Here is a 22,214-nt window from a genome sequence, read left to right as displayed (position 1 = left end):
TAATTAGCACAGTGAGAAGACTGCAGAGTTGAAAATGTTATCTATTTTTTAATTCTTGGACTCTGAATCTACTCTCTATAATACATCATCTCATCCGCTGAGCAATGATTCCTAGCTGAGCCAGCCATTGCCAACTTTTCATAAAATTGTATTACTTATCGCTGAATCAAAACACTCAATGAAAGAAAAGGATCAAATTGTTTTTCACAGCCACTATTTAATCAATAATTTGCCAAGTGCCAGAGAAGCTTTAACACAGTACCACTGAGTAACGGTCAAGACCTTGTATTGCTACTTACACCCACCTCTAGATCTCTCCCTGAGATTGCCCTGCTCCCGTATTGTGCTTTGAAATTACTCTGAGCTGATGAGTCTGGACAGATGTTATATGGACCAAAATGATGAAGGTTCGAACTGTTTTGGCATGGAAAAGATAGCCGCTTTACCTTGAGATAAATCCATTCCACTATTAAGCCTCTGTTTAGTATATTTTATTGGTGATGAAAGGGTTTCACATATTCATACAACCAACCTCATCAACATCCTTCGCATCATCCATATCATTCTACTAGGACCAGACATGGACATCTCCCATGCTTCATGTTCCAAATAAACTTTTTTTTTGAATGCTTCTCACTAATATTTCACTGTTAACTGTCTTGGGGCACACCTTGCTACTGAAGTGACTTGACCTATGTACATTGTAATATTAAAGACTTTTTCCAGGCTAGACAAAGGATGTTTTATGGGAAGCAAAGGACAGCAACATAATAGTCTGACCAGATACAGGCCATAAGACAGAATTGTCATATTCCTGTTCCCATCTCCCACTGGAAAGTGGTCCCTGGAAAGTTTTGTCTAAAATCAACATTGAATAAACTGATATGTTCCTTCAAAGTTTGGTTTAAATATTTTATGTTCTATGCATACATGCAGGTATCCTGCAGTCTTAGGGGAAAAATATTTTAGGGATAGCTGAGGACAAGGATACTAAATAGAAATTCAAGAAGGGCAGTCCAATGAAAAATTTAAAGCAGAAAAAATGTTGGTTTAAAATGGTTTATGAAACATTAAAGCCACAACTATACATAAACATGTGTATGTAATGCAAATTAAGTGGACAAACACTGGCATCCTACTTGTATATAAATCAGAGAAGTAATATTAGAAGCGGTCTTTGTGAAAAAGTTGTGAATAAAAGACAATTCTTCCAAGTTGGAAACAAAGGCGAAATACTAACCTTCTGTTTTTTCGTGAAGGACCGAGGTGCAGAAAATTGGCAGCAGATGCTCCAAACTAATTATTAAAACATTTTAAATATCTCGCTCCACCAGAAGGTAGTCTGTTTGCCATGGGGCTGGGAAACAGTTCATTGACAGATAACCGCGGGAAGCATTAAAGTATGCTAAAGGTTCCCTGCAGGTTTGGAGATGCATTTTAATAAATAGGTGTTGGTGATTTGGTTGAAATTAATATCACCTTAAAAAATATGGGCAGCATTTATCATTTATGCAGTTCCATCAGGGAGGAACTTTATTGGCCCCAACCTCATTTAGCAGTACCCTAAAACCTTTTACCTCAAATTCAAAACTCATCAAGAACTATTTTCTTAAAACAAAGATTTTGTAGGATATTAGGTTTGAGTTCTTAGGGCACTGGGCTGACTTTTCATTGGGGTACAACCTGAATGCCAGACATGATTTGCAGGGGGTCTGCTGTGCAAGGGGAAAGTTTTAAGGGAATGGAGGAGGGAAATTTAAACCAGGACAGAGGGGGGAGGGACAGTTAAATAAGGTGGCAGAATGGTCAGACAGGAGTCAGTTATTAGTGGAGGATGGATTGGGGATAGTTGGGGGGAGGGTTATGGATAAATGTATGGAGCTTCCTATGTTACACACAAACATTGGATCGCACAGGACTAATTGTACTGAAAAATAGGACGATTTGGCAAACAGTGCTGGTAAATGCAGCAATGGTTTAAAGAGCCTGTTCACCAATGCCAGAAGTCTGGCAAACAAAACGGGGGTTTTAAAGCCTTAAAGAATGTAGAGCATTATGACTTAGTTGTTATTGCTGAATCCTGGCTTTGTTCTTCACATGAGTGGGCTTTCAATATTAATACTCATACTCTCTTTTAAAAAGACAGAGTCAAATGAAAAGGAGGTGGTGGTGTCTGTCTGTATATAAGAAGTGATCTGAAAGTGAATGTGAAAGAAGAAATTCTTCATGGAGCAAGCAATGAGGTTGAGGCATTATGGGTGGAGTTGAATGTGGGGATGCACAATGCACAGGTAATTACTGGAGTCTGCTATAGGTCCCCAGTGCTAAGGAAGAAATAGCGAGTCAACTAGTAGCACAGATAGAAAAGGCTGCAAAAGCTGGCAATGTTTTAATAATGGGAGATTTTAACTACCCTGACAGTGACTGGAGCAATGAAACAGAAAAAGGGAAGGAATTTTATGGTACAGTTTATAGTAGCACAAACTAGAAATTATACTCTGCTGCACCTAGTTTTTTCTAACCATGCAGCCCCTATAACCAATGTGCATATGAAAGAGAATCTGGGAAGCAGTGACCATAATATGATTTCATTTAATGTAAGCTGTAAACAGGAAGCAAAAACAGGAAAGATAAAAACATTAAATTTTAAGGGAGTAAATTTTCTATTATTAATGGCGGTTCTCTGTGACATGGACTGAGAAAAAATATTGTCCTCAAAGAACACAGAACAGAAATGGGAATGTTTCAAGTCTGTTCTAGACAAACACACTGAAAAATATATTCCAATGTGTAATAGGGTTTAATTTTAGAATCCTAAACTTATGTGGCTCACGGCTATTGTTAAAAAGGCCATACAAAACACCCCATTTTTTTAAAATATATTAGCAAAAATATCAGATCTGAGCATGTAGGACTTTTAAAGGATGTCTCTGGGTTAGTAACTAGGGGATAAAGAAAATGTGGATTTATTAAACACTTTTTTAGCTCTGTGTACACAAAGGAAAATAGCAGAGCTAGAGTCCAAATTGCTAACAGCAAAGTCAATGCCTAAAATGAAACACAATGGCTCAAAATTGATATGACTGAGAAACGTTTGGGCAAAATTAGGTTTAACAAAGCTTCAGGACCTGATGGATTTCATACATGTGTCCTCAAAGAGCTGAACTCGGTCATTTCAAAGCCATTGTTTCTAATTTTTAGAGACTCTTTAATCACTGGCATGGTACCAGTGGATTGGCGTTAGACCAATGTGGATCCTATCTTCAAAAAGTGAGCAAAGTTGTTACCAAGTGTTACCAAATCCATGTAGGATGTCTATAATCTACAAGCAGACCTGGATGTACTGTTTGATTGGGCAGCCAAATGGCAAATGACATTTAGTATTGATAAATGTAAAGGTATGCACTTAGGGGTAAGCAACATGCATGGTTCATACGGCTTAGGGGGAATACATTTGGGAGAGTCAGAAATGGAAAAGGATATGGGGGTTTTGGTAGATCATAGACATAATAACAGCATGCAATGCCAAGCTGCAATATCTCAAAATAGCAAAGTACTTTCTTGTATTAAGAGAGGAATACACTGCAGAGATGGAGACATAATCCTGCACCTGTACAAAGCATTGGTCAGACCACATCTGAAATATGCAGTCCGGTTTTGGGCACCAGTTCACAAAAAGGACATTGTCGAACTGGAGAGAGTGTAGAGAAGGGCAACTAAACTAATAAAAGAAATGAAGCAGCTCAGCTATGAGGAGATTTTATCTGAAATAAATGTTTTCTCCCTTGAGAAGAGACATTTAAGGTGGGATATGATCACCCTGTATAATTATATAAATAGTCTATATAGAGAAATCTCAACCTAACGAATAACTTTAAGATTGTTACAGAACAGGAGGGCACTCTCTGCATCTGGAGGGAAAAAGTTTAATCTCCAAATAAGGAAGGGATTCTTTACTGTAAGGTCTGTGAAAATGTGGAATAGGCTCCCTCCGGAAGTAGTTTCAGCAATTACTATGGATTGCTTTAAGAAAAAGCTGGATGCTTTTCTAGAAGCACAGAATATAACTGGGTCCAAAGGATTTTAAGTAAAGATAACAGAGGCTGTTGATTCGATGCCTCATGGAATTAGGAAGGATTTTTTTCTCCGTTGGGGCAATCTGTACCAGGGTTTTATTTTGCCTTACTCTGGAATAAATATGTCCATAGGGTTTTATATCTGATATATTTGATATGTTTATTTCCCTAGTGGTTGAACTTAACAGACATGTCTTTTTTAATCCTGATTTACTATGTAACTATGTACAATGTAATAGAATAGTTCTCACTGACCCCCAATCTCACCATTCAAAGTCTGCCATGGAAAAAAGTTTTTTTCGAGAGGCTAAAACAATCTGCTGCAAAGTTCATCGAAAACTGCGGCTGCGTGGGAGGAAAGGGGGTATGGGTAGATTGGCGGATGGCTGGCACTTTTAGCAGAAACAAAAGGGCAACTTAAACAATAAAGGTTTCACAGTGTTAAAATTACTGTAGATCTAAATCTAATTCTGTCTACAGGCCCAGAATTCAACTAGGTAACAATAAGGGAGACCAGTTAAAAGAACAAAGCAAACTTTAATTTTGATTTAGGGAAAAAAATACTTGGGTTTTTTATCTACTTACTTTTTTGCCCTAAGTACCTGTTCTTGTTCTATGTTTGATGTGATGTCAAAAACAGCTTGCAAAAAAGAAGCAAAGTATTTCTCACTTCATTAGTATTTTTGTCTAATAGAAGTAAGATACTAGCACATATGATTGCTATGGACAGCAATTTAAAGTATTTTCTCCTTTTGTTTGTTTTTTTTAGTGAAATGGGTTTTTCCTTCATTTATATACAATTGAAAAGGGGAGCAGTGATGTGGAACAACAGCATCAAGAAATAAAGAACAGCAGCTGTAGACTGTGAAAGTGGCAAAGATAGTTTGGAATTTATAGGGGAATGATGCTGAAATAGAGAAGAGATTAAGATTTGCCTCCTTATTAGTTTCACTTGTTTTATTCCAGTTTGAAACTTTGGGGATGAGTTAGTAAAGGAGTTTAGTCTGTTAATTTAGCTAAGTGAATCCTCACTCAAAGAAATAATTCACTTCTCAATTACTTGCAAGGAAATACAAAACATGATTTGTTTTTTTTTTCTTGCAAATTGGGTGGCTGACGTCAGTAGAACTTCACCTCATATACCAAGTAAGTAAATCCATTGCAGAATTGGAAATTCACTTTGTGAGTGCATAGCCCAAACTTTAGGTATATCAATACCTTGATGCTTTGTAATCAAGGCAGGGTTTGCTGTCTGTAATCAGCCTAGCTTCACACAACGCACAACCAAAAGTTAAAATAGGGTTTCCTATTTAGTGGAGAGGCAGAAACTGTCAAAGAACTGATAACCCCCTATTTTAACAATTGAAAAGCTAATTTGCAAGATTTAAATTGTAGATTTTTTTATAATTAAGATTGTACAGTAATAATAGCTTGTCTCTGTATAATAAGATTCTTCAAGGGGCCCACACTTGATATGTTATCTTAAAAATTTTCATAAGATGATACCTACATAAACAATGGCCACACACACACAGTTTCAGTGCTTATTTATGCATTATCCTATTAATCAAATGATTAATAGAGGCTGTACAGATGTGAATTGATAAATGAGCTGTTCTCTTTGCTCCTGGCAGTCAATTTAGCAAACAATTCATTTTCATGCAAGTCAGTTCCTACATCAGGTAAAAAATCTATTAACAGAAATTTTCCAGTATGTAAAAACATTTTTTTTGTGAGTACTATCTTTTCTGTATGATAGTATGCACCAAGGGTTCTTGGCATTTTAAACGCTCTGCCCTGACAAAACATCATTACCAAATCTCACACCTTAATACACATGCCTATTCTGCCTAAATACCTGTGAAAAATGAGGCTCTACTTGGTTCCTCAGTTACATCTTACAGACCTATTTACCTACAGGGATGCACATCTTTTCACAGTCACTGACCCACCATGCTTCTCTGCCCTTTGCACCTCAACTTTCCTTTAGGTTTTTGGTTTCTTTTCCAAGAGCCACTTTTGGTCAGTTATTATTAAACAGTATTTATATAGCACCAATATATTAGAAGGAAATATTCATGTGAGGGCAAAAAAAAAACTTCAAGCAAAAAGGACTTTTTATCCTTGTCCATCAAAACTTGTGAATTTCCAAACCCTAATCAGCATTGATACAACTCAACTTATACAATTGCACATGAGCTGAAGTGATATGTCAGCCTAGCCTCACTGTTGATGAGTTGTGCCCATTTATAGGTGCTTTATTACAAAGTTTTGAATTGATAAAAAAAGGAACCAGAACCATGTAAATAAAAGGCATCTAGAGCAAAAAGGACTAGTTACCAGTATTGTCTGTGATCCCCTGCAGCCGATCCCCTCCAATAATGGCCTACCCTGCTTTACTTCATATTTTATCTCTGTGGTCATTTTGGTTGAAGCAGGGCTTTGTTTTCAGATGTCAGAGATACCCCCTAATGTCAGGTTTTCTGGTGACTGGTGGAAATAGTTACTAGCAGCAGCAAAAGAGGTTCAGAAGGAACAAATCAACAGAACGTATAAAGTATAAGCAGGGAGATTCTGGTCCATAGGTCCCTTTGTAAATTTTTCTCCCCAGCAAAGGGGAATGGTGAAGAACACAGTGGTGACCAAATGTATCAGTCACAGGAACAGCGCCCTTGGGTGATCTTACACTGCAAATAAACAGCTGAAAGATCAAGCCACTTTTTTTATATTAGTGTATTCTTTAGGCACAATTTACATGTTTAGCTTTATAAATTTACCAAAGAAAACATTGACTTTTTGAGTTGTCCTTTTAAGTCCACCTTAAGGAAAGGTAGTAGATTAAATTTTCTCTACATTAAAATTCTGACTAAAAGGCATGGTCTGAATTCAGACATTATTACAGCTCCTATGTTTAGGCTTTCATATTGACATCATATGGGTTCATATGGACTCATATCAGTCTGTCCTCTTTTTATGCTAGAAATATAATGCTGTATGTAAGCATGATGGAAGCATAATAAAAATTTGCCTTTACGTTTATACTATTATTTTTATAGTGTTAATTTTTGGTAATTTTTGAAAAATTACCAGTAATGGAAGATAGGAATTTATAAATGTGTGTATATAATTATTAATAACGTAAGCATAATCTATATTTATGTTACTTTATGGGCGATTTGTTCATAACTGAATGCGAATACATGGGATTTCTAGGAAATTGTGAGTTTTCATAATTTTAGCGGCAGTTATTCCTAAAATAGTCACTTTAAGTAAGTCCCCTGGCTGTGTGCTGATTTGGGGTGGAGGCTTTGATAGTGATTCACTCAATTGGTTGAGATGTTGCTGTGTGTGGTATACCAAATTTTGTCTATCTGATTTTGTATTTAAATGCTGCCAAGTAAAAAAGCGGATTTAGGAGTACAAAGCAAGCTTTTATCGTTCATTCAAGAAAATGTTTTTTTTTTTGTACGTGAAACACAAGAATAATTCTCTATTCATCATGACTGTATTGCAACTCTTAAAACACTGCTCCAAATTTCAAAAGGAATCACATGCTCTGTGGTAGGGGATTACTCACACAGCTTTCTTTTGTTGTTCAAATTTCGTCAGTGTTTAGCAAAACCCTACACAACGATCTGCAAATATGAAGATTTTATAACCTGTAATATCTGGTTGGACATCCAGTGGTATATTATATTTATATTAGTTGTCAATAAGTCTCTATGCAGGCTAGATTTTTTGGGGAGTACTGGGCAAATGAACAGTAAGTAGACGTTTTTAGATATATAGTTTTATTGTTTTACCTGCTAACAATTAGCATTTTTTCCCAGCTATTCTTGGGATGCACATAGGGTGCTCTTAACTCATCATACAAAGGCATCCCCAGTTAATGGTCTAATGAGGGGGCTGCAGGTGGTGATGTGAGAAAGGAATCAGCAAAGCTGAACTAAGGAATAAGTGTCACCTTCCTGGCATTGCAGTGTCAAAGAGGTCTGCAAACCTCAAAACCGACTGAACAAACTCAAATCCATTTACAGTTAACACAGTGCACACATACATTTCGACTGCGCACATAGCTTCTTGTTCAGAGTTCTGCTTTTTGGAGTGGTAGGGCTAAGATTGGAACTTTGGCCATCTCGACTGGCCATGCAGGGATAAAAACCCCCACGCAGGTGCACAGTAGATCATTCATTCCCGGCACGTGCAAGGGAAGCAGCGAATACTGGGTTTTCCTGGCAACAAACACATGCGCAGCTCAGCAAATTTGACAGCTTCATACATTTACACTTACTATTGTAGTTTAGATTTCGTCTCTACATACAACGTAAACCCAAAAAGCAAATATTTTCTTAATTTTTAATCCAAAGTATGGATTGTATGGACAAACCTGCTTGGAATGGAGTCTATCAAAGCCGCAACTGAACACAACATCAAGCTGTATGATATTTATATAAGCCCCCAAGGGAAGATTGTCTCAGACAAGCATGAGCCAAGCACCCTTATATCCTCACACTGCAAATAAAAAAAGATGGATGGCAAATGAAATCATCAATTGTCTCCAACACAACACCAATAGTCTAGGTTCCTACACACTATTTTTAGGCTGGTCACATCAGAAAAAGCATGTGTGGATTTTTTTTTTGCTGCTGGTGGCTGACTTGCTTCTTCCAATTGCTATGGGCAAATGACATTACACAGACACTTAACTGATATACAACATTCTTTAACAGATTAACAGACCACAGATAAATACTGACAGCAAGCAGTTATCCCTATAAGGTCCTCCTATGTGCCCAGTTATCAGACAAAACCAAACAATCAATATGTACCAAGCACTAGACTAAATCAGAAGTATGGCATTGGTTTGAACCAAAGATGAGCCTTAATGGCTCTTACAATAGGATCCAGGTTAGCTTTTAATGAGCAAGCTGACCCATGACTTTGCACACTGCATGTGTGTCTGGACATTGAGTATTTCGGTAATTGAATAACAGTAAGTGACACACATTGGACAATTTGGTTCTTCAGGCCCCAGGCACAGAGAAGTGGCATGTGATTTTCTGTAATATTTTGTTATTACAGAAGAAAAATTGTTAAAAAGTTACAAGTAAAATGTTACAAGATTTTTGCAGTCTGCTTTACAGTACTGTGGTCATACAGAAGATATTTGTTTTAAGCTGCCCACACATAGGCTAATCTTTTGTCAACCAACACAAAACATGAGTTTTAACTATGTTAGGACTATGAGTATGGAAGGTGTACTAGATTGTAAATTCCTCTGTGGAACAGCTAGGGACATGATTATGGACTGTGTAGAGTACAACATAGGATTTCTATGCAATAAATAGTAATAATTAGAGAAATAATACATAGTATAATAAGCACCAATAACAATGTAATACATCGTAACAATTGCTAAAGTTGTCCATTCTAATCCTGGTTATACGGTTATGAGCCCTTTTTTTTTTTTTTTTTTTTTTTTTTAATATGCACAGATTGAAAAATTTCTCAGCATGCTGAAAAATAACTAGACCAATTCCACCAATTGCATGCATCATCGCTTGTGAATTAATCTAGTGCTAAATGTTGGTGAATCCCCATTTAGGGGTTAAGGCTTCTTCCCAATCAATACAACCCACCAGTAATACTAGATGTGACATTTTATTTACAAAGCAGAAGCATTTTTTTCCTTTTTACGTGACCAGCTGAAGGTTATATCGACTGCTTACCATATCCAAGAATGTCTCCGAAATGGAAAATTATTGACGTGCATCATTTTTAGCGAGCCTGCTACATTAACTTCCCAGCTGTTCTTTTTCCTTCACAATTTCAATATATTTAATCCAAAATCTAACAGCCGTTCTGCCAGAGTCATAGGTTATTGCCAGTAATATATTCCACGTACGCAGCAATGTCCAGGAGGCGAAAAACAAATTATCACAGTGTTTCACCGGCATCTGTCCATCCATGTATGCCACGATGATTAGTTAAAAGCACAAAACAATAAACCACAGATTACAGGAATAAAAAGAAAAAAAAAGGATGAGGGTGTAATAAAATAAATATGGGTTAAAAAGTTAGAAAAAGCTAAATGAAACTCGGGCATCAATGCCCCCTGGGGTGGTGAGTAAACCTGTATTGTGCCAAACGGTTAGTCACATGGATATTTTGGGCTAACCAAGCCTTGGATGTGTTATCAGAAAGACGCAGAAGTTGAAATTGCTCTCCCATAGTGCCAGGTGAATTTTCTTCTCTCTCATGTACGGATACAAAGCTCATTTGTGCCCATGTAAAGTAGGGTTTTCTGTAAAAAGGTGCAAATCGCCAAACAAGCTATTGTCTGGTGCTTTCTGAACCATGATCCTGCTGTTTTGTTTTCAGCCGTGTCAGTAACAATAAGTCGCTTTTACTCCAAGATCCAGGTTCACCCTTAGCCCTGTTTTTTTTTTCTTCCAGGTGCTTGTCAAATGGCAATTCTTATATGACGTTACACCTCATAAAAGGCTGACAACTCCCTGGCCATAAAATGACTAAACTATTGATCCTATTAGATGTTCACACTCATTTGCATATCTCAGAGCCATGTTAGCGCCTTCTGATAAAATTGCAAAGGTGGAAAGATCATAGGTGTAATTCACATACCAGGGTTAAAATTCCATTATTACTGTTTCCCAGCAGAAGTCCTGACACAGGAGATAGTGACATCTGGAAGAGCTCTTGTCAGATGGCTGATGTCTTCTGCAGCAGAAATGGTCCAGTGTCACCTTGTTTTACTTGTTCTGTATCCTCTTCTGACTGCAGGACCCTGGCACATTCACTGTACTCTTGCTCTGCAGCAGAATGGGCTTCAGCCTGCAGTGAGAGCTGCCTGACAGTGGATCAGCCAGCATCGAGGGGGCCCTCTAGGTGGGTTCTCCGCATACAGCACACCACAATGTCCACTTCAAGAAACTGCAAAGAAAAAATGTCTACATGGACAGCCCCTCTCTCCAAGGAGCAGCATGAGAAAATCTCTGACGTAGGAGCACTCTGAAGATTGGAGACAATTTGCCTTTATTACTGGTGTACCTGGCTGCTTCAAATCGGATCATTCATTGCTTTATGTATCTAATTTTAGTTTTCTTCCCAGAATGTGCAAAATAGTAACATTTACCTCTTCTGCCCAATGAGTTGGTAAACTTTACATTTTGTATACATAATAATAATAAACCCTAGTTATAAAGCACCAAAAAAATATGCTGCACTGTAATATTTTACACTGTATTACAGTACAGTAACTATTCATGAAGCACTGTCAGCTCTTTCTCTAATATTATTACACAGCATTTATATAAAGCCGACATATTACACAGCGCTGTACAAAGTCCAAAGTCATGTCACTAACTGTCCCTCAAAGGAGCTCACAATCTAATGTCCCTACCATAGTCATATGTGTTTATTACAGTCTAAGGTCAATTTTAGGGGCAAGCCAATTAACCTTACTGTGTGGTGTGTGTGTGCGTGTGTGTGTGTGTGTGTGTGGGGTATGTGTATGAGTTGTTAGCACTCCGACCTTTGCAGTGCTAGGTCCCAGGTTTGAATCTCGACCAGGACACTATCTGTATGGAGTTTGTAGGTTCGCCCAGTGTTTGCATGGGTTTCCTCCCACATTCCAAAAACAAGCAGTTAGGTTAATTGGCTTCCCCCCAAAATTGACTTTAGACTGTGGTAAAGACATATGACTATGGTGGGGACATTAGATTGTAAGCTCCTTTGAGGGACAGTTAGTGACATGACTATGGACTTTGTACAGCGCTGCGTAATATGTCAGCACTATATAAATAGTGTTTAATAATACTAATAATATCAGAGTCACTTATTTATTATAGAGCCAACTCATTTATGGTGGCACAGTGGCTACCACTCTTGCCTTTGCAGCAGTAAGGTTCCAAATTGGAATCTCAGCCCCAACACTATCTCATTGTGTTTATGCGAGTTTCCTTTGCATTTTCATGCAGTGAGGTTAGGTGGCTTACCGTCACAAAAATTGGCAGTGTCCGTTTTTTTTGACATATGACTATAGTAGAGCACTGCGTAATACTGTATGTCAGTGCTAAAAAAATATAAATTACCCCTAATTAGGCTTTATACTTTAAACACACCCCTTCAATATAGTTTGTCATTATCCAGTTTTTTTAGTACACACATTACGTTTTGCCATAGAGGGCCATTTGCGTGATTTCGTACGTCTGTCTTTCGGAGAATCTGTCCCTTTGTAACAGGCAGCATCGTCTTAGAATCAGATTATTGTGCTTCCACAAATCTTTTTGACAAACAGAAGCAGACATCGTCCGAGACTCTGAAAATTAATTAATGGATTGGTCAGTCTGTTGGGGTTACTAGAATTCAACACTGTCATGTGATGTGCTGTCATAAAAAACAAATGCAAACTATATTTTTATGTATATATAGAATTAAACTAAAACAAAAAAAATGTATCAACTTAGCGTCTTAAAACTTGTTCCTTTGTGCAATATTTATACTGTGGATGTAGGGAAGTCTTAAGGGCTGTTTACATATACTAAGCATGCTGTGCTTTCTGATTTGCAGCACAAAACAGTAATTTTCCACTGCTGCTATTACTGCAATCAGTAATAACTAACACAATGGATTCTATAAGAGGCCCATATATATGGTGTGGTTAAGATGATATTTAGGTGTCAAAAGGAAAATGGAATGAATGAAGCTTCACTAAAAATAGTTGGGACTTTAAATAGGACACAGATCTGGCATTGTATAGAATATCACCAGGTTGAGCTGAAGAACAATGTTACCTGTGCAATTCCTGGCAACTGGCACTTTGCCAGCCAACGTGCTGGTTCTTAGGAGTAAATCTACACTGACTTTTTTTAACTGCTTGTAAAAGCCCATACAGTATTTTAGCATTTATAAAAGACATTTTAAACCAAGATATATGGCAAAGAAGAGTTAGAATAGTGGAACACGCCTCGCAAATACTCAAAAATTCATAAAACCAGACAAAAATGCCCGTCCATGTTAAAGGGAGCATTTAGAGAGTTTTTGAGCATTTAAGGGGCGTTTTTTGGGCATTTTGCCCCCTTCCAAATGCTGCAGGATGCGCTTTTTTTCTAGCCCCCAAAGAAAATGATCTGGCCCATTGGAATGATAGAGAATTTTAAACATGGGCATTTAAATGCTCAGGGTAAATGCTGGAGAAATAGTTTGAGTGTGAATATTTTACAGCAGGCAGCAGCAGCGGGCCCTACTGAACTGCTCACTAATGCCCCTATTCATTCATTAGGCGGAACATGGGTAAGACACTACATTTAGTGAGGAAACGGCTCAGAGAAGTTAGGAAGCTGTAACTGCACCACAAACTTATTAGCAGTGTGAACAAAGCTTTAATGTCATACAGTGCAATACAGTGCAGACAGTCTGAGTTCACCCATATTTCTCAACTAGATAACTTCCAGCTTTATTTTTTGATGTTTAAATATACATACAAAAGATGCAATCCAATATCAGCTTTCAAAGGCTAAAAATATTAGCTAAACCAAATGTACTTTATTGATCATTAGGTCAGATGACTAAATTTTTTCTATGAAAACTGTACTGTGACAAAAACTGGTCAAGCAGATATAAAGTTCCTAATTGGTGAACAGTCTTTGTTCAAAACGGCTACTTTTGATAGATAGACAGGAGTACTGGAGATCAGATTACACACATTGCTGAATTACTCAGAGAGGATACCCAATCCTCTACTTTGTGCTAGCAGAGTTCTTTGACCATGCAGGGTAAAACTACAGGTTTACCTTATTTCCCACCTTCTCCCCAGCAGCATATATCCCCCCATGCCACTTCACATGAAATCCCTTGTGATCTCAATACTCACAGATCTGATGGTGCCCTCAGATCATGACAGATGAACCATATTTACATAACATTCTTGTTTTATAAACAAAATATAAAAGCTTGTAAACCTAAAAACATTACAGTGAGGCAAAGCAATGATTCTGCCTCAGCACCCAGACCCCTACCTACAATATACTTACCTTACATTTCCTACCCCACCACTCTGCTCAGTGCTGCCAGCAGAAGGAGATGGAGAATAACTGGTACTGCAATTACCTCTAGGAGACTGCACAAAGCCCCAAAATGTATTTAGAGCAGTCTCCTCAAACAGGATTCAGTAGAACTCTAGGGTTCCATGAGCAAGGAACATGTTATAGCTCTCAGATTTTTTACTACTGACACCGATGATCTTTTTGGCTGTAGGGGTGACATTTTCCCCATTGACCAATGGAAGAGGCATTCTTCCTAAAACCACCAAGCTAATATACAGTGAGCTGTGTTCCTTGAAGACCTGAAAGTCGTTTGTTTGTTCCGGATTCTGGCTAGTCCAACTACATTGTAAGGAGAAAAAATATTAAGGACATATGCCTATTTTTCCCCATATCTGTAGAATTTACCATGGGGAACAGACTCGCACATGGAGTCTTTACATTTACACATTGCCAAAGATCGTACTGCAGAAGAGAAGGAGGAAGAAGATGGTTGCACACGGGATGGAACCAGGACAGGCAAGTATCTATGGGTTTAGGTTTGCATTAAAAAAAAAAAGGAAAAAAAACCTTAAAAAATAAAAACCAATACAGCCCCCAGCCAGTAGTACCAAGTACTACTAAGCTGAACATATTACATTTGATTTCGGGGTTTCAATATGCTTGATGTCCATTTTCTTTTGTTACCTTTCCTTTTTTCATTTTTATTAGATTCTTGGACAATAAAAATATAGGACTTTCTTTCTTTACTTTTTTCCCAGTTTTCTGTTGTCCTTTCTATCACTATGTTATTAAAGCCAGACTTCAAACAGATATAAAAGGCACGACTGAATTCAACTCTGTATTCATTCACTTATGGTTAAATGAAAAGGACAACAAAAATAGGACAACTCTTTAGAACAATACCCTGCTCATATTCTTCATAACATAGAATGTGGGTTCTGTTGTCCTCCAAGATACCCAAGAAAAATATAAAACTCATACCAATCAATACAGACAGAGCACAGGGAGTTATCAGCTCGGACATTTTCTGGTAAGATCAATTCAATGTTTTTTTTAATGCCACAGGAAAATCAGTCAGGAAAGCAAAAAGGTAAGAGAGAAGGGCTCTTCAAATGTATTCAATACAAAACATTTATTGAAATGTCCACAACACAAACATAAAAAACACCATTTTTACCCACCACAACCCCTAAATATGTATTGTAAATGTGTTAAAAAAAAGATATAGAGATAGGATCTGACATCTTGCTGGTAATTAACCAGTTTTACACTACACACACATTCACAAGTAATATAATGTCAGTACATTCATTTAGCACAAGCAGTCTGTATCTGCAGCAGAAACAGCCCTCAGTTAATAAAAATAAAATCATGACCTTTGCGACAGTAAACAAGCCATTTAATGTGCTAGAATGAGGGTTTCTGAACAATTGTGTATTATTTTTATAAGGCCACACATTCTCCTTCCAGCTGTCATAACATAGTGTGTCATTGTATAAAGCACAACATGCCATGTGCTCAGTGCCAACACTTTTCACATCTATCAGACTAGATAGTAGCTGAAAGCTTTAACACCTATTACCCAGGCTGCAGACAGGACCAGTTTCATGAATGGAACATGTTACAAAATGTGACTTTTCTGTCTTCTAACTGCTGCTTCATGACTAGCAGACCAAAGCCCTGTGGATAAATACTTTCTATGTATTAGTAACGCAGGGTAAACATTCCCTTAAAGCAAAACTGAACTTGTTGGCGAGTGGTGAGCTTTTTCCATCATCAGCAGTTATGCACAGTATACTGGTCAATTATGGCACCTACTTCCCTGTGCAGTTGCCCTGCAGTGATGACTGGCCCAAGAACTGCCATTACTGCTAGGTGGATGTAACCCTTGCATGTGCATTATCCCTGGCGGAGTGTTGAATGCCGACATCTAATACTGCGCTCTGTGGTTTCAACCACTGGCCCCTCTATCACTACAGAGAGCCTGACAAAAGGAGCCACAATGCACAATGGGGGACCAGGAATTCAGCTAACCAGAAAGTGTTTCTCTCCTCAACCCAAACAAGGACATGGAAAATTGGGATAGTATTTTTGGTTTGTTGACACTCTTATATGTAAAAAAAATAATAATAAATAAATAATAAAGTAGTATTAAAGGAAATTAGTAGTGAAGACATTTGGAGGCTCCCATTGCTGCTCCTTCCCCCTGAAAATACTAGTTCTCTGGTTGTCATGTTAATCCAATGATTTCAGTAAAGTTTTAATCAGTTATATCCTCAGACAAGTATCCAAAACAGGAAATATTACAATCAGAGACATTATGAGTCCTAAGTGCATAATAACTTAAGATGGATTTTGGTTTCTGCTCTTAGAGAAAACTCCTTTTGGAATACGACTGAAAGAGTAACAAATCTCTATCAATCTAGCTAAATAAAATAACTTGTCTAACTAGAAGAATTACTGCCAGAAAAGTCTTGGAGGTGTTTAGGCAGAATTGAGGTGAGAAGAAGACCTTATCAATAATGATACCCTTGCATATTAATAATCAGCCTGAATTTGGCCCTCCTAATAGTTTTTAAAGTTTATTGACCATAAGTAGATTATGCTCCTAGATTGTAAGCTTCTGGGCAGGATCCTGTCGTCCTCCTGTGTCACTGTCTGTTATTTGCAGTAATGTACTAATGTAAAGCACTGCAGACTACGTTGACGCTATTTAAATACTGTTTAATAACATTATTATTATTAATGACACATTGCACTGGAAAGCTGCATTAATTAAAAGAAATATGCAAAAGGAAGTTAGAAAAAATCTTGATATAGTGAGGGTAATTCACACCCTTTACCACTTGTCATTCTTACTGAAACCTGCATTCCATTTGAAAACTGTCCCTCCCCTCCATACCAGCAGTAAAACTTTTTTCCCATCACTTTCTATCTACTTGGACAAATAGAGAGGGTGATTTAACCAAGTAAGGACACGTATAGCAATACCAACCTCAAAGGGGCTCTAATTCTTTCTCAATGTAAAATTATACCTAAACTTTAAACTTATACTTTAAAAATTAAAAGTATCTACAAATACCTGGCAGATGGATTAGGATATTGCCAACATTTTTTTGTTATATGGGGTAATGTTACACGGACATTAAAATTACAGGGTGGTGCTCCTTTAAGCGCCAAGAGCTTCTGCAGATTAAGGAAAGCATATACTACAAAACTAACTCAACAAAAATGAAAGTTACCAAGACTCCGAGTAACTGACTCCTTAATCACTTTGTATCCCTTGATGAATGACCTACTTTGGAAAAGCACAGTAGACAAAAAAGATGAAAGATCCAAAGTACATAAAAATTAGGGGAGATGTAAAAAAAGAAAAAACAACTTCTACATTAGCAAAAAGATTGATTTCATATGCACTTTAAATAGGGATACATTTTGCATCATTAAATATTGAAAGGTACTTTACTATACATGGCAACTGAATTGCTGTGAAGAGGGCTGTGTTGACAAATGATAGGAAGTGGAATCGGCCATTTTGTCATCGCATGGCTTCGGGAGGCTTTCTGCTGCATCTTATCCTGAATTTGTTTCAGATTAAAAAGGCTTTTGTGACCATTAATGAATAATTTACATTTAAAGTTCTCTACATGTTACTTCCTGGTGCCCACATAATTCATGATCAATGCAACGTACACAGCCTCTATCATTTAAGGAAAATGCAAATAAATATGGATTTAAAAATGCTTGTACATTTGTTCAAGTGCTGTGATATAATTTATTCAGTTTGACTGGTGGAGGTAGCAAAAATCTGCAATTCTGCTGAGCAGACATAGGGTAAATGAAAGTTGAAATTGGGATTGTATTAAAAATGCTGTTCATCCTGCTCTGTGGGAAGCAGAGATCCTTAGGTGAGCAAACCTCATTAATGCACTATTATTTTTTAATAATATTTTGGCTTTAGTAGGTTTGCACGGACTTACTTTTTAACCCAGATATGTAATTATTACACCAGCATGTCATTTAAAACTTGATTTCTCTCTTATATTTAGGATTAAATTTACAGTATGTTAGTTATAATAATAAAATAACAATTTCCACTTGATAAATTTGTGATCAGGCAGGGATTTATTGCAAAAAGGGTCAGGCAATATCCCTTTTTACAATAAGCATTCTTACCTGTCTGATCACTCTGTCCTGGAGTTCGGTTCCAGCTTAATAAAATGGCTGAAGCATAAGGAACAGGGAAAGGAAAAACATGGTGGCACTCGCAGCGGAACAGGAGGAGTTTAGTTCCGCTTTAAATAATATCTTTAAAAAGTACAAATGCAGGGATATATCACATTTATATTTTGTGTCTGGCTAAGTTACAAATTATCCAGTAAGGCAATTTTTAACAAAACTACATTACAAACATGGATCTGACAATCACATGCAACACATCTTGTATGCTTTAGAGTATTGTACTGCCATTTGTTTTGAAAATAATTCCAATGCAACCATTTTCAGGATGTAGCAGCATTACAACACAACAGAATGCCACAGACCATGACCAATGAATGGTGCTTCAAAAGACTTGTGGATATGTGTGAGAACATATATGCAGGTAATATCCCAAAGGGAACCGATGGCTGAAGTTCAGCAATGCAAAAAAAAAAAAGCTCAATAATTTACCACCGGCTCCTTTTTTGGTACCTCTGTCACTGGGCTTCCACAACTCTCTTGAGGCTATTCCCACAGATTTGTACAGAAAGCTGCTGAACATGCCATTATTGACATATGAGACCACAAGCAAAAAACACAAGTAACAATTCTATCTTTGTTTGATTTAGCATCCCAGGCTCATCTTAAATCCATAAACACATATCACTAACTGTTGAATATCGTTTGTTTCTAAAATGAAAAAAAAATTAAATTAAAAATGTGAGAAAACAGCAGCACACTGAAAGCAAATTTATTCCTGTTTGGTCTGCTTCTAATATTTATATATCCAAGTAGTTTCATATTTATTCCTGTGTATGGTCACCTATTCCTCCACCTTACCTATAGGACATGCAAAAATGTTTTCCCTTACTCAGCTTTGTAAGGTTGTATTCTGTACTCTCAGTCTCAGTACAATTTACAAAGTTGATATTTTTGGTGTTTGTAGAAAACCTGCTGCTTTTTACGAGAACAACCCACTTCTTCAGGGGGAATTATCATTATAAAAAAACAACTTGTACAACTACAAAAAAATAATTTAAAAAAATGAGGATTTTCAATACAATAATTTCAATCCAAATTTTGAACAAAGGTTCTTCATTAAATCAAAATATAAACTTTATTATTGGCAATATTAACTTAGTCTTTACAAAGTGACACTGCATGTGCACAAATTATGAAACTGTAGATTTTTAGCACCAAAACACCCTAAAACCTAAGCACAAGCTTCTAATGAACAGTTTTCTCTTAACAAAATACTGCTCATAGGACAAAAGATCTTATTCTTCCACATGAAAAATTCTCTTTAATGGAGACGTTAAGTAGGTAACAATAATACCATTACCATTGTATGCTGAAATATTGTAAATATACATTTCCAGTGTTACATTTAAAGGACCAGAACTGAATAGTAGTTTGTCACAAATATTTTATATTATTGTATTGCACCACACTTTCTGCACTGTCAAACACTAATCCCCACATACTTGGACTTACCATATTATTACTGTAAAGATGATTTTTCCTCCATTTGCTGGTTCACCATATATGCAAATAAATGCATGGAATGTACATGTTTGTACACATGGTTTCTCTATTTTCGAATAATTTTTGTTAAATATTGACAAGGTGGAATCAGTTGTGTTTTCTTACATCTGAAGTTAGATTCAAATAATTTTCCAACCTGGTAAGGATCATGTAAAACATTAAAATTGATAGAGTACTTTTTCCTCTGTAACAGTAAGTCTGATGGGTAACTGTTATAGACAGATTTTATCACAACAACCATGTACATTTTCCCACAATGACCAACAATCATTTCTGATGCTGTACTGGGGTACCAAACTTTGATTGACTGACCGTTACATGGAGATGTGCAAGTGGTGGTGCTAATCAGAACAAAGTTTGGGGTGAAGTGACAACTAAAGATGAGAACTTACACAATATGAAAGTGATTCTTCTTGAAAACTTGAGTTTCCTTCCAAGATTGTATATATATTTCTATTAAATTCATTGATGTGAGAACAGTTTTTACCTTGTAACAGATTGCGGCAGAGCATGCTAGCTTGGAACCAGAAACGTATGGGCAGTCCTCTACCTGCTGCTCTAAGACAGAAATCTTCCCATGTACTGCATCAATGACTGCTCAATTTCTAAAACCTCTAAGGTATAATAGCTTTCATATTTAGCGGTCATCATGCCGTAATTCCTTATGATACATTAGGTACAATGTTTTTACTTTGTAACCATGGCTATTTTTCTGCATGTTTTGATTGAGGTAACAAGTTACAGTTATCTTTAAACAATGTTACAAGATGTAAATTATGCTGTGTTTTATAATAGATTGGTGCATGAGTGTTTGTACAAACAATTATTGCTGGATGAGGGATGTAGGGATTTTAGCAGCAGAAGAAAGGTGAAAAGATCCAATAAAGGTAACCTTGTTGGTGACAGAGTCTCTTTAGGAATAAATAAAACACACACACACAAGGCTGCGATTGTACAGTAAATTGTGCATCATTTTTGCTTCTTATCTGGAACATTTTAAAAGCCTCAACAGATACACATATACAGACCTAAACTTGAGGTTAGGAGAATGCACAGGATAACAGATGTACTATGACAGGTTGGGCCCCAGGCAATGTCAGCATAAGAAGAATGCACTGCAACATGTTTCTTTATGTGCAGCCACTTCCAAACACTTCACCATCACCATCAAGTACAGCTGTTTCCACAAAACACATAAATACACACAAAGTGGCAAGATTTAAAGTTCATCATACCAACCTATGATTTTAAAGGTACAGGACTGTAATTTGGATCACTATTTATAAAAGTATAAATGAATGGGCTAGATTAGGGAAGGTGCTGAAAGAATAACTCCACACCTGCAAAACAAAATAAAAAACAACCCCTTTTAATTTGGGGTTAACTGCTAACTGGAACGTGATCTTTGGCTTGGTGCCCATTTTCTCCCAGTATTTCAATCACAACTTTACCTGGTTTATTTAAAAACCCATTGCATTGTAATTAATAAAAGGAAAGGGCAAAAATTGATGATAATGATGATCTGTGACAGGGACCGAGGCACAAAAAATACTATTGTATTATTTTAATATATTATATTTATTATATTTTATAGCTCACAACAAAGTACAAAAAAACAAGAGCACTAAATTTCAAAATGTGAAGGAAACAATATCTTGGTGTTATCCATAAGCACCAAAGAAATTGTTTAAACTTTAATACTGTACTAAAAAATCCTAAGGTACAATATGGAGGGACTCTGTGGACCTTGACAATTTTCTTAATTCTGCAATTTTATCACATGGAATTTGAAGAGGTATAGGAAAGATTTCACATCAGAGATCCATCTAATTGCACTGAACCTTGGAGACCTCTAATCTTCATTCTCTGGCATTACCAATTTTAAAGCCTCCTCAATGTTGGAGCTCCAATTATTAGTTATACAATTCAATTTTCAAATACAGGCAAATATTTATTTCTAGTTTGTGGAAAATAACATTAATATTGGATAAGTTTGTATTAGTAATTATTTAAAGGTAGAAAAGTTGCTGTTCTATGTGAACAACCCAGAATAATGTAACTAATATTGAATGAAGGAATCTGAAATACTGGTCGTTGGCCTTAAATGCTCCCTTTTCCTGAATCACTGAAGGGTGAAATAAGTTTACATATCTCATTTCCAGGTCAAGGCATTTCCAATTAAATATCATTCACACAAATGTAACCAATCCAATGACATGAAGCAACATTTTTTTGTAACAAGGGTAGGCAAAAGTTTTTGCCGGCAATACTCCATGCACTAAGTGTATACAAGCTATGTGTTTCTGTGACTGATTCACTGACAGAAGTC

The 22,214-nt window shown here is 36.8% G+C and overlaps 1 protein-coding gene across 6 annotated transcripts in view; it reads right to left on the bottom strand.

The window, feature by feature from the left end:
* Positions 1 to 22,214, bottom strand: part of PDE4D (phosphodiesterase 4D) — a 743,908-nt gene that overhangs the window by 274,860 nt on the left and 446,834 nt on the right. Inside the window, exon 1 of one of the 6 annotated variants that reach the window (XM_072416394.1) lies at positions 9,806 to 10,584. The exons of the other annotated variants lie outside the window; for them this stretch is intronic. Within the exon in view, the coding sequence (XP_072272495.1) occupies positions 9,806 to 9,852 (47 nt within the window). The 5' untranslated portion in view covers positions 9,853 to 10,584. Of the gene's footprint in view, positions 1 to 9,805; positions 10,585 to 22,214 lie in introns of those variants that run through there. 6 annotated transcript variants of the gene reach the window in all.

Source organism: Pyxicephalus adspersus, chromosome 6 (genome assembly GCF_032062135.1).
Source record: "Pyxicephalus adspersus chromosome 6, UCB_Pads_2.0, whole genome shotgun sequence".
NCBI lineage: Eukaryota > Metazoa > Chordata > Amphibia > Anura > Pyxicephalidae > Pyxicephalus > Pyxicephalus adspersus.
This window is presented reverse-complemented; position numbering and strand designations above follow the sequence as displayed.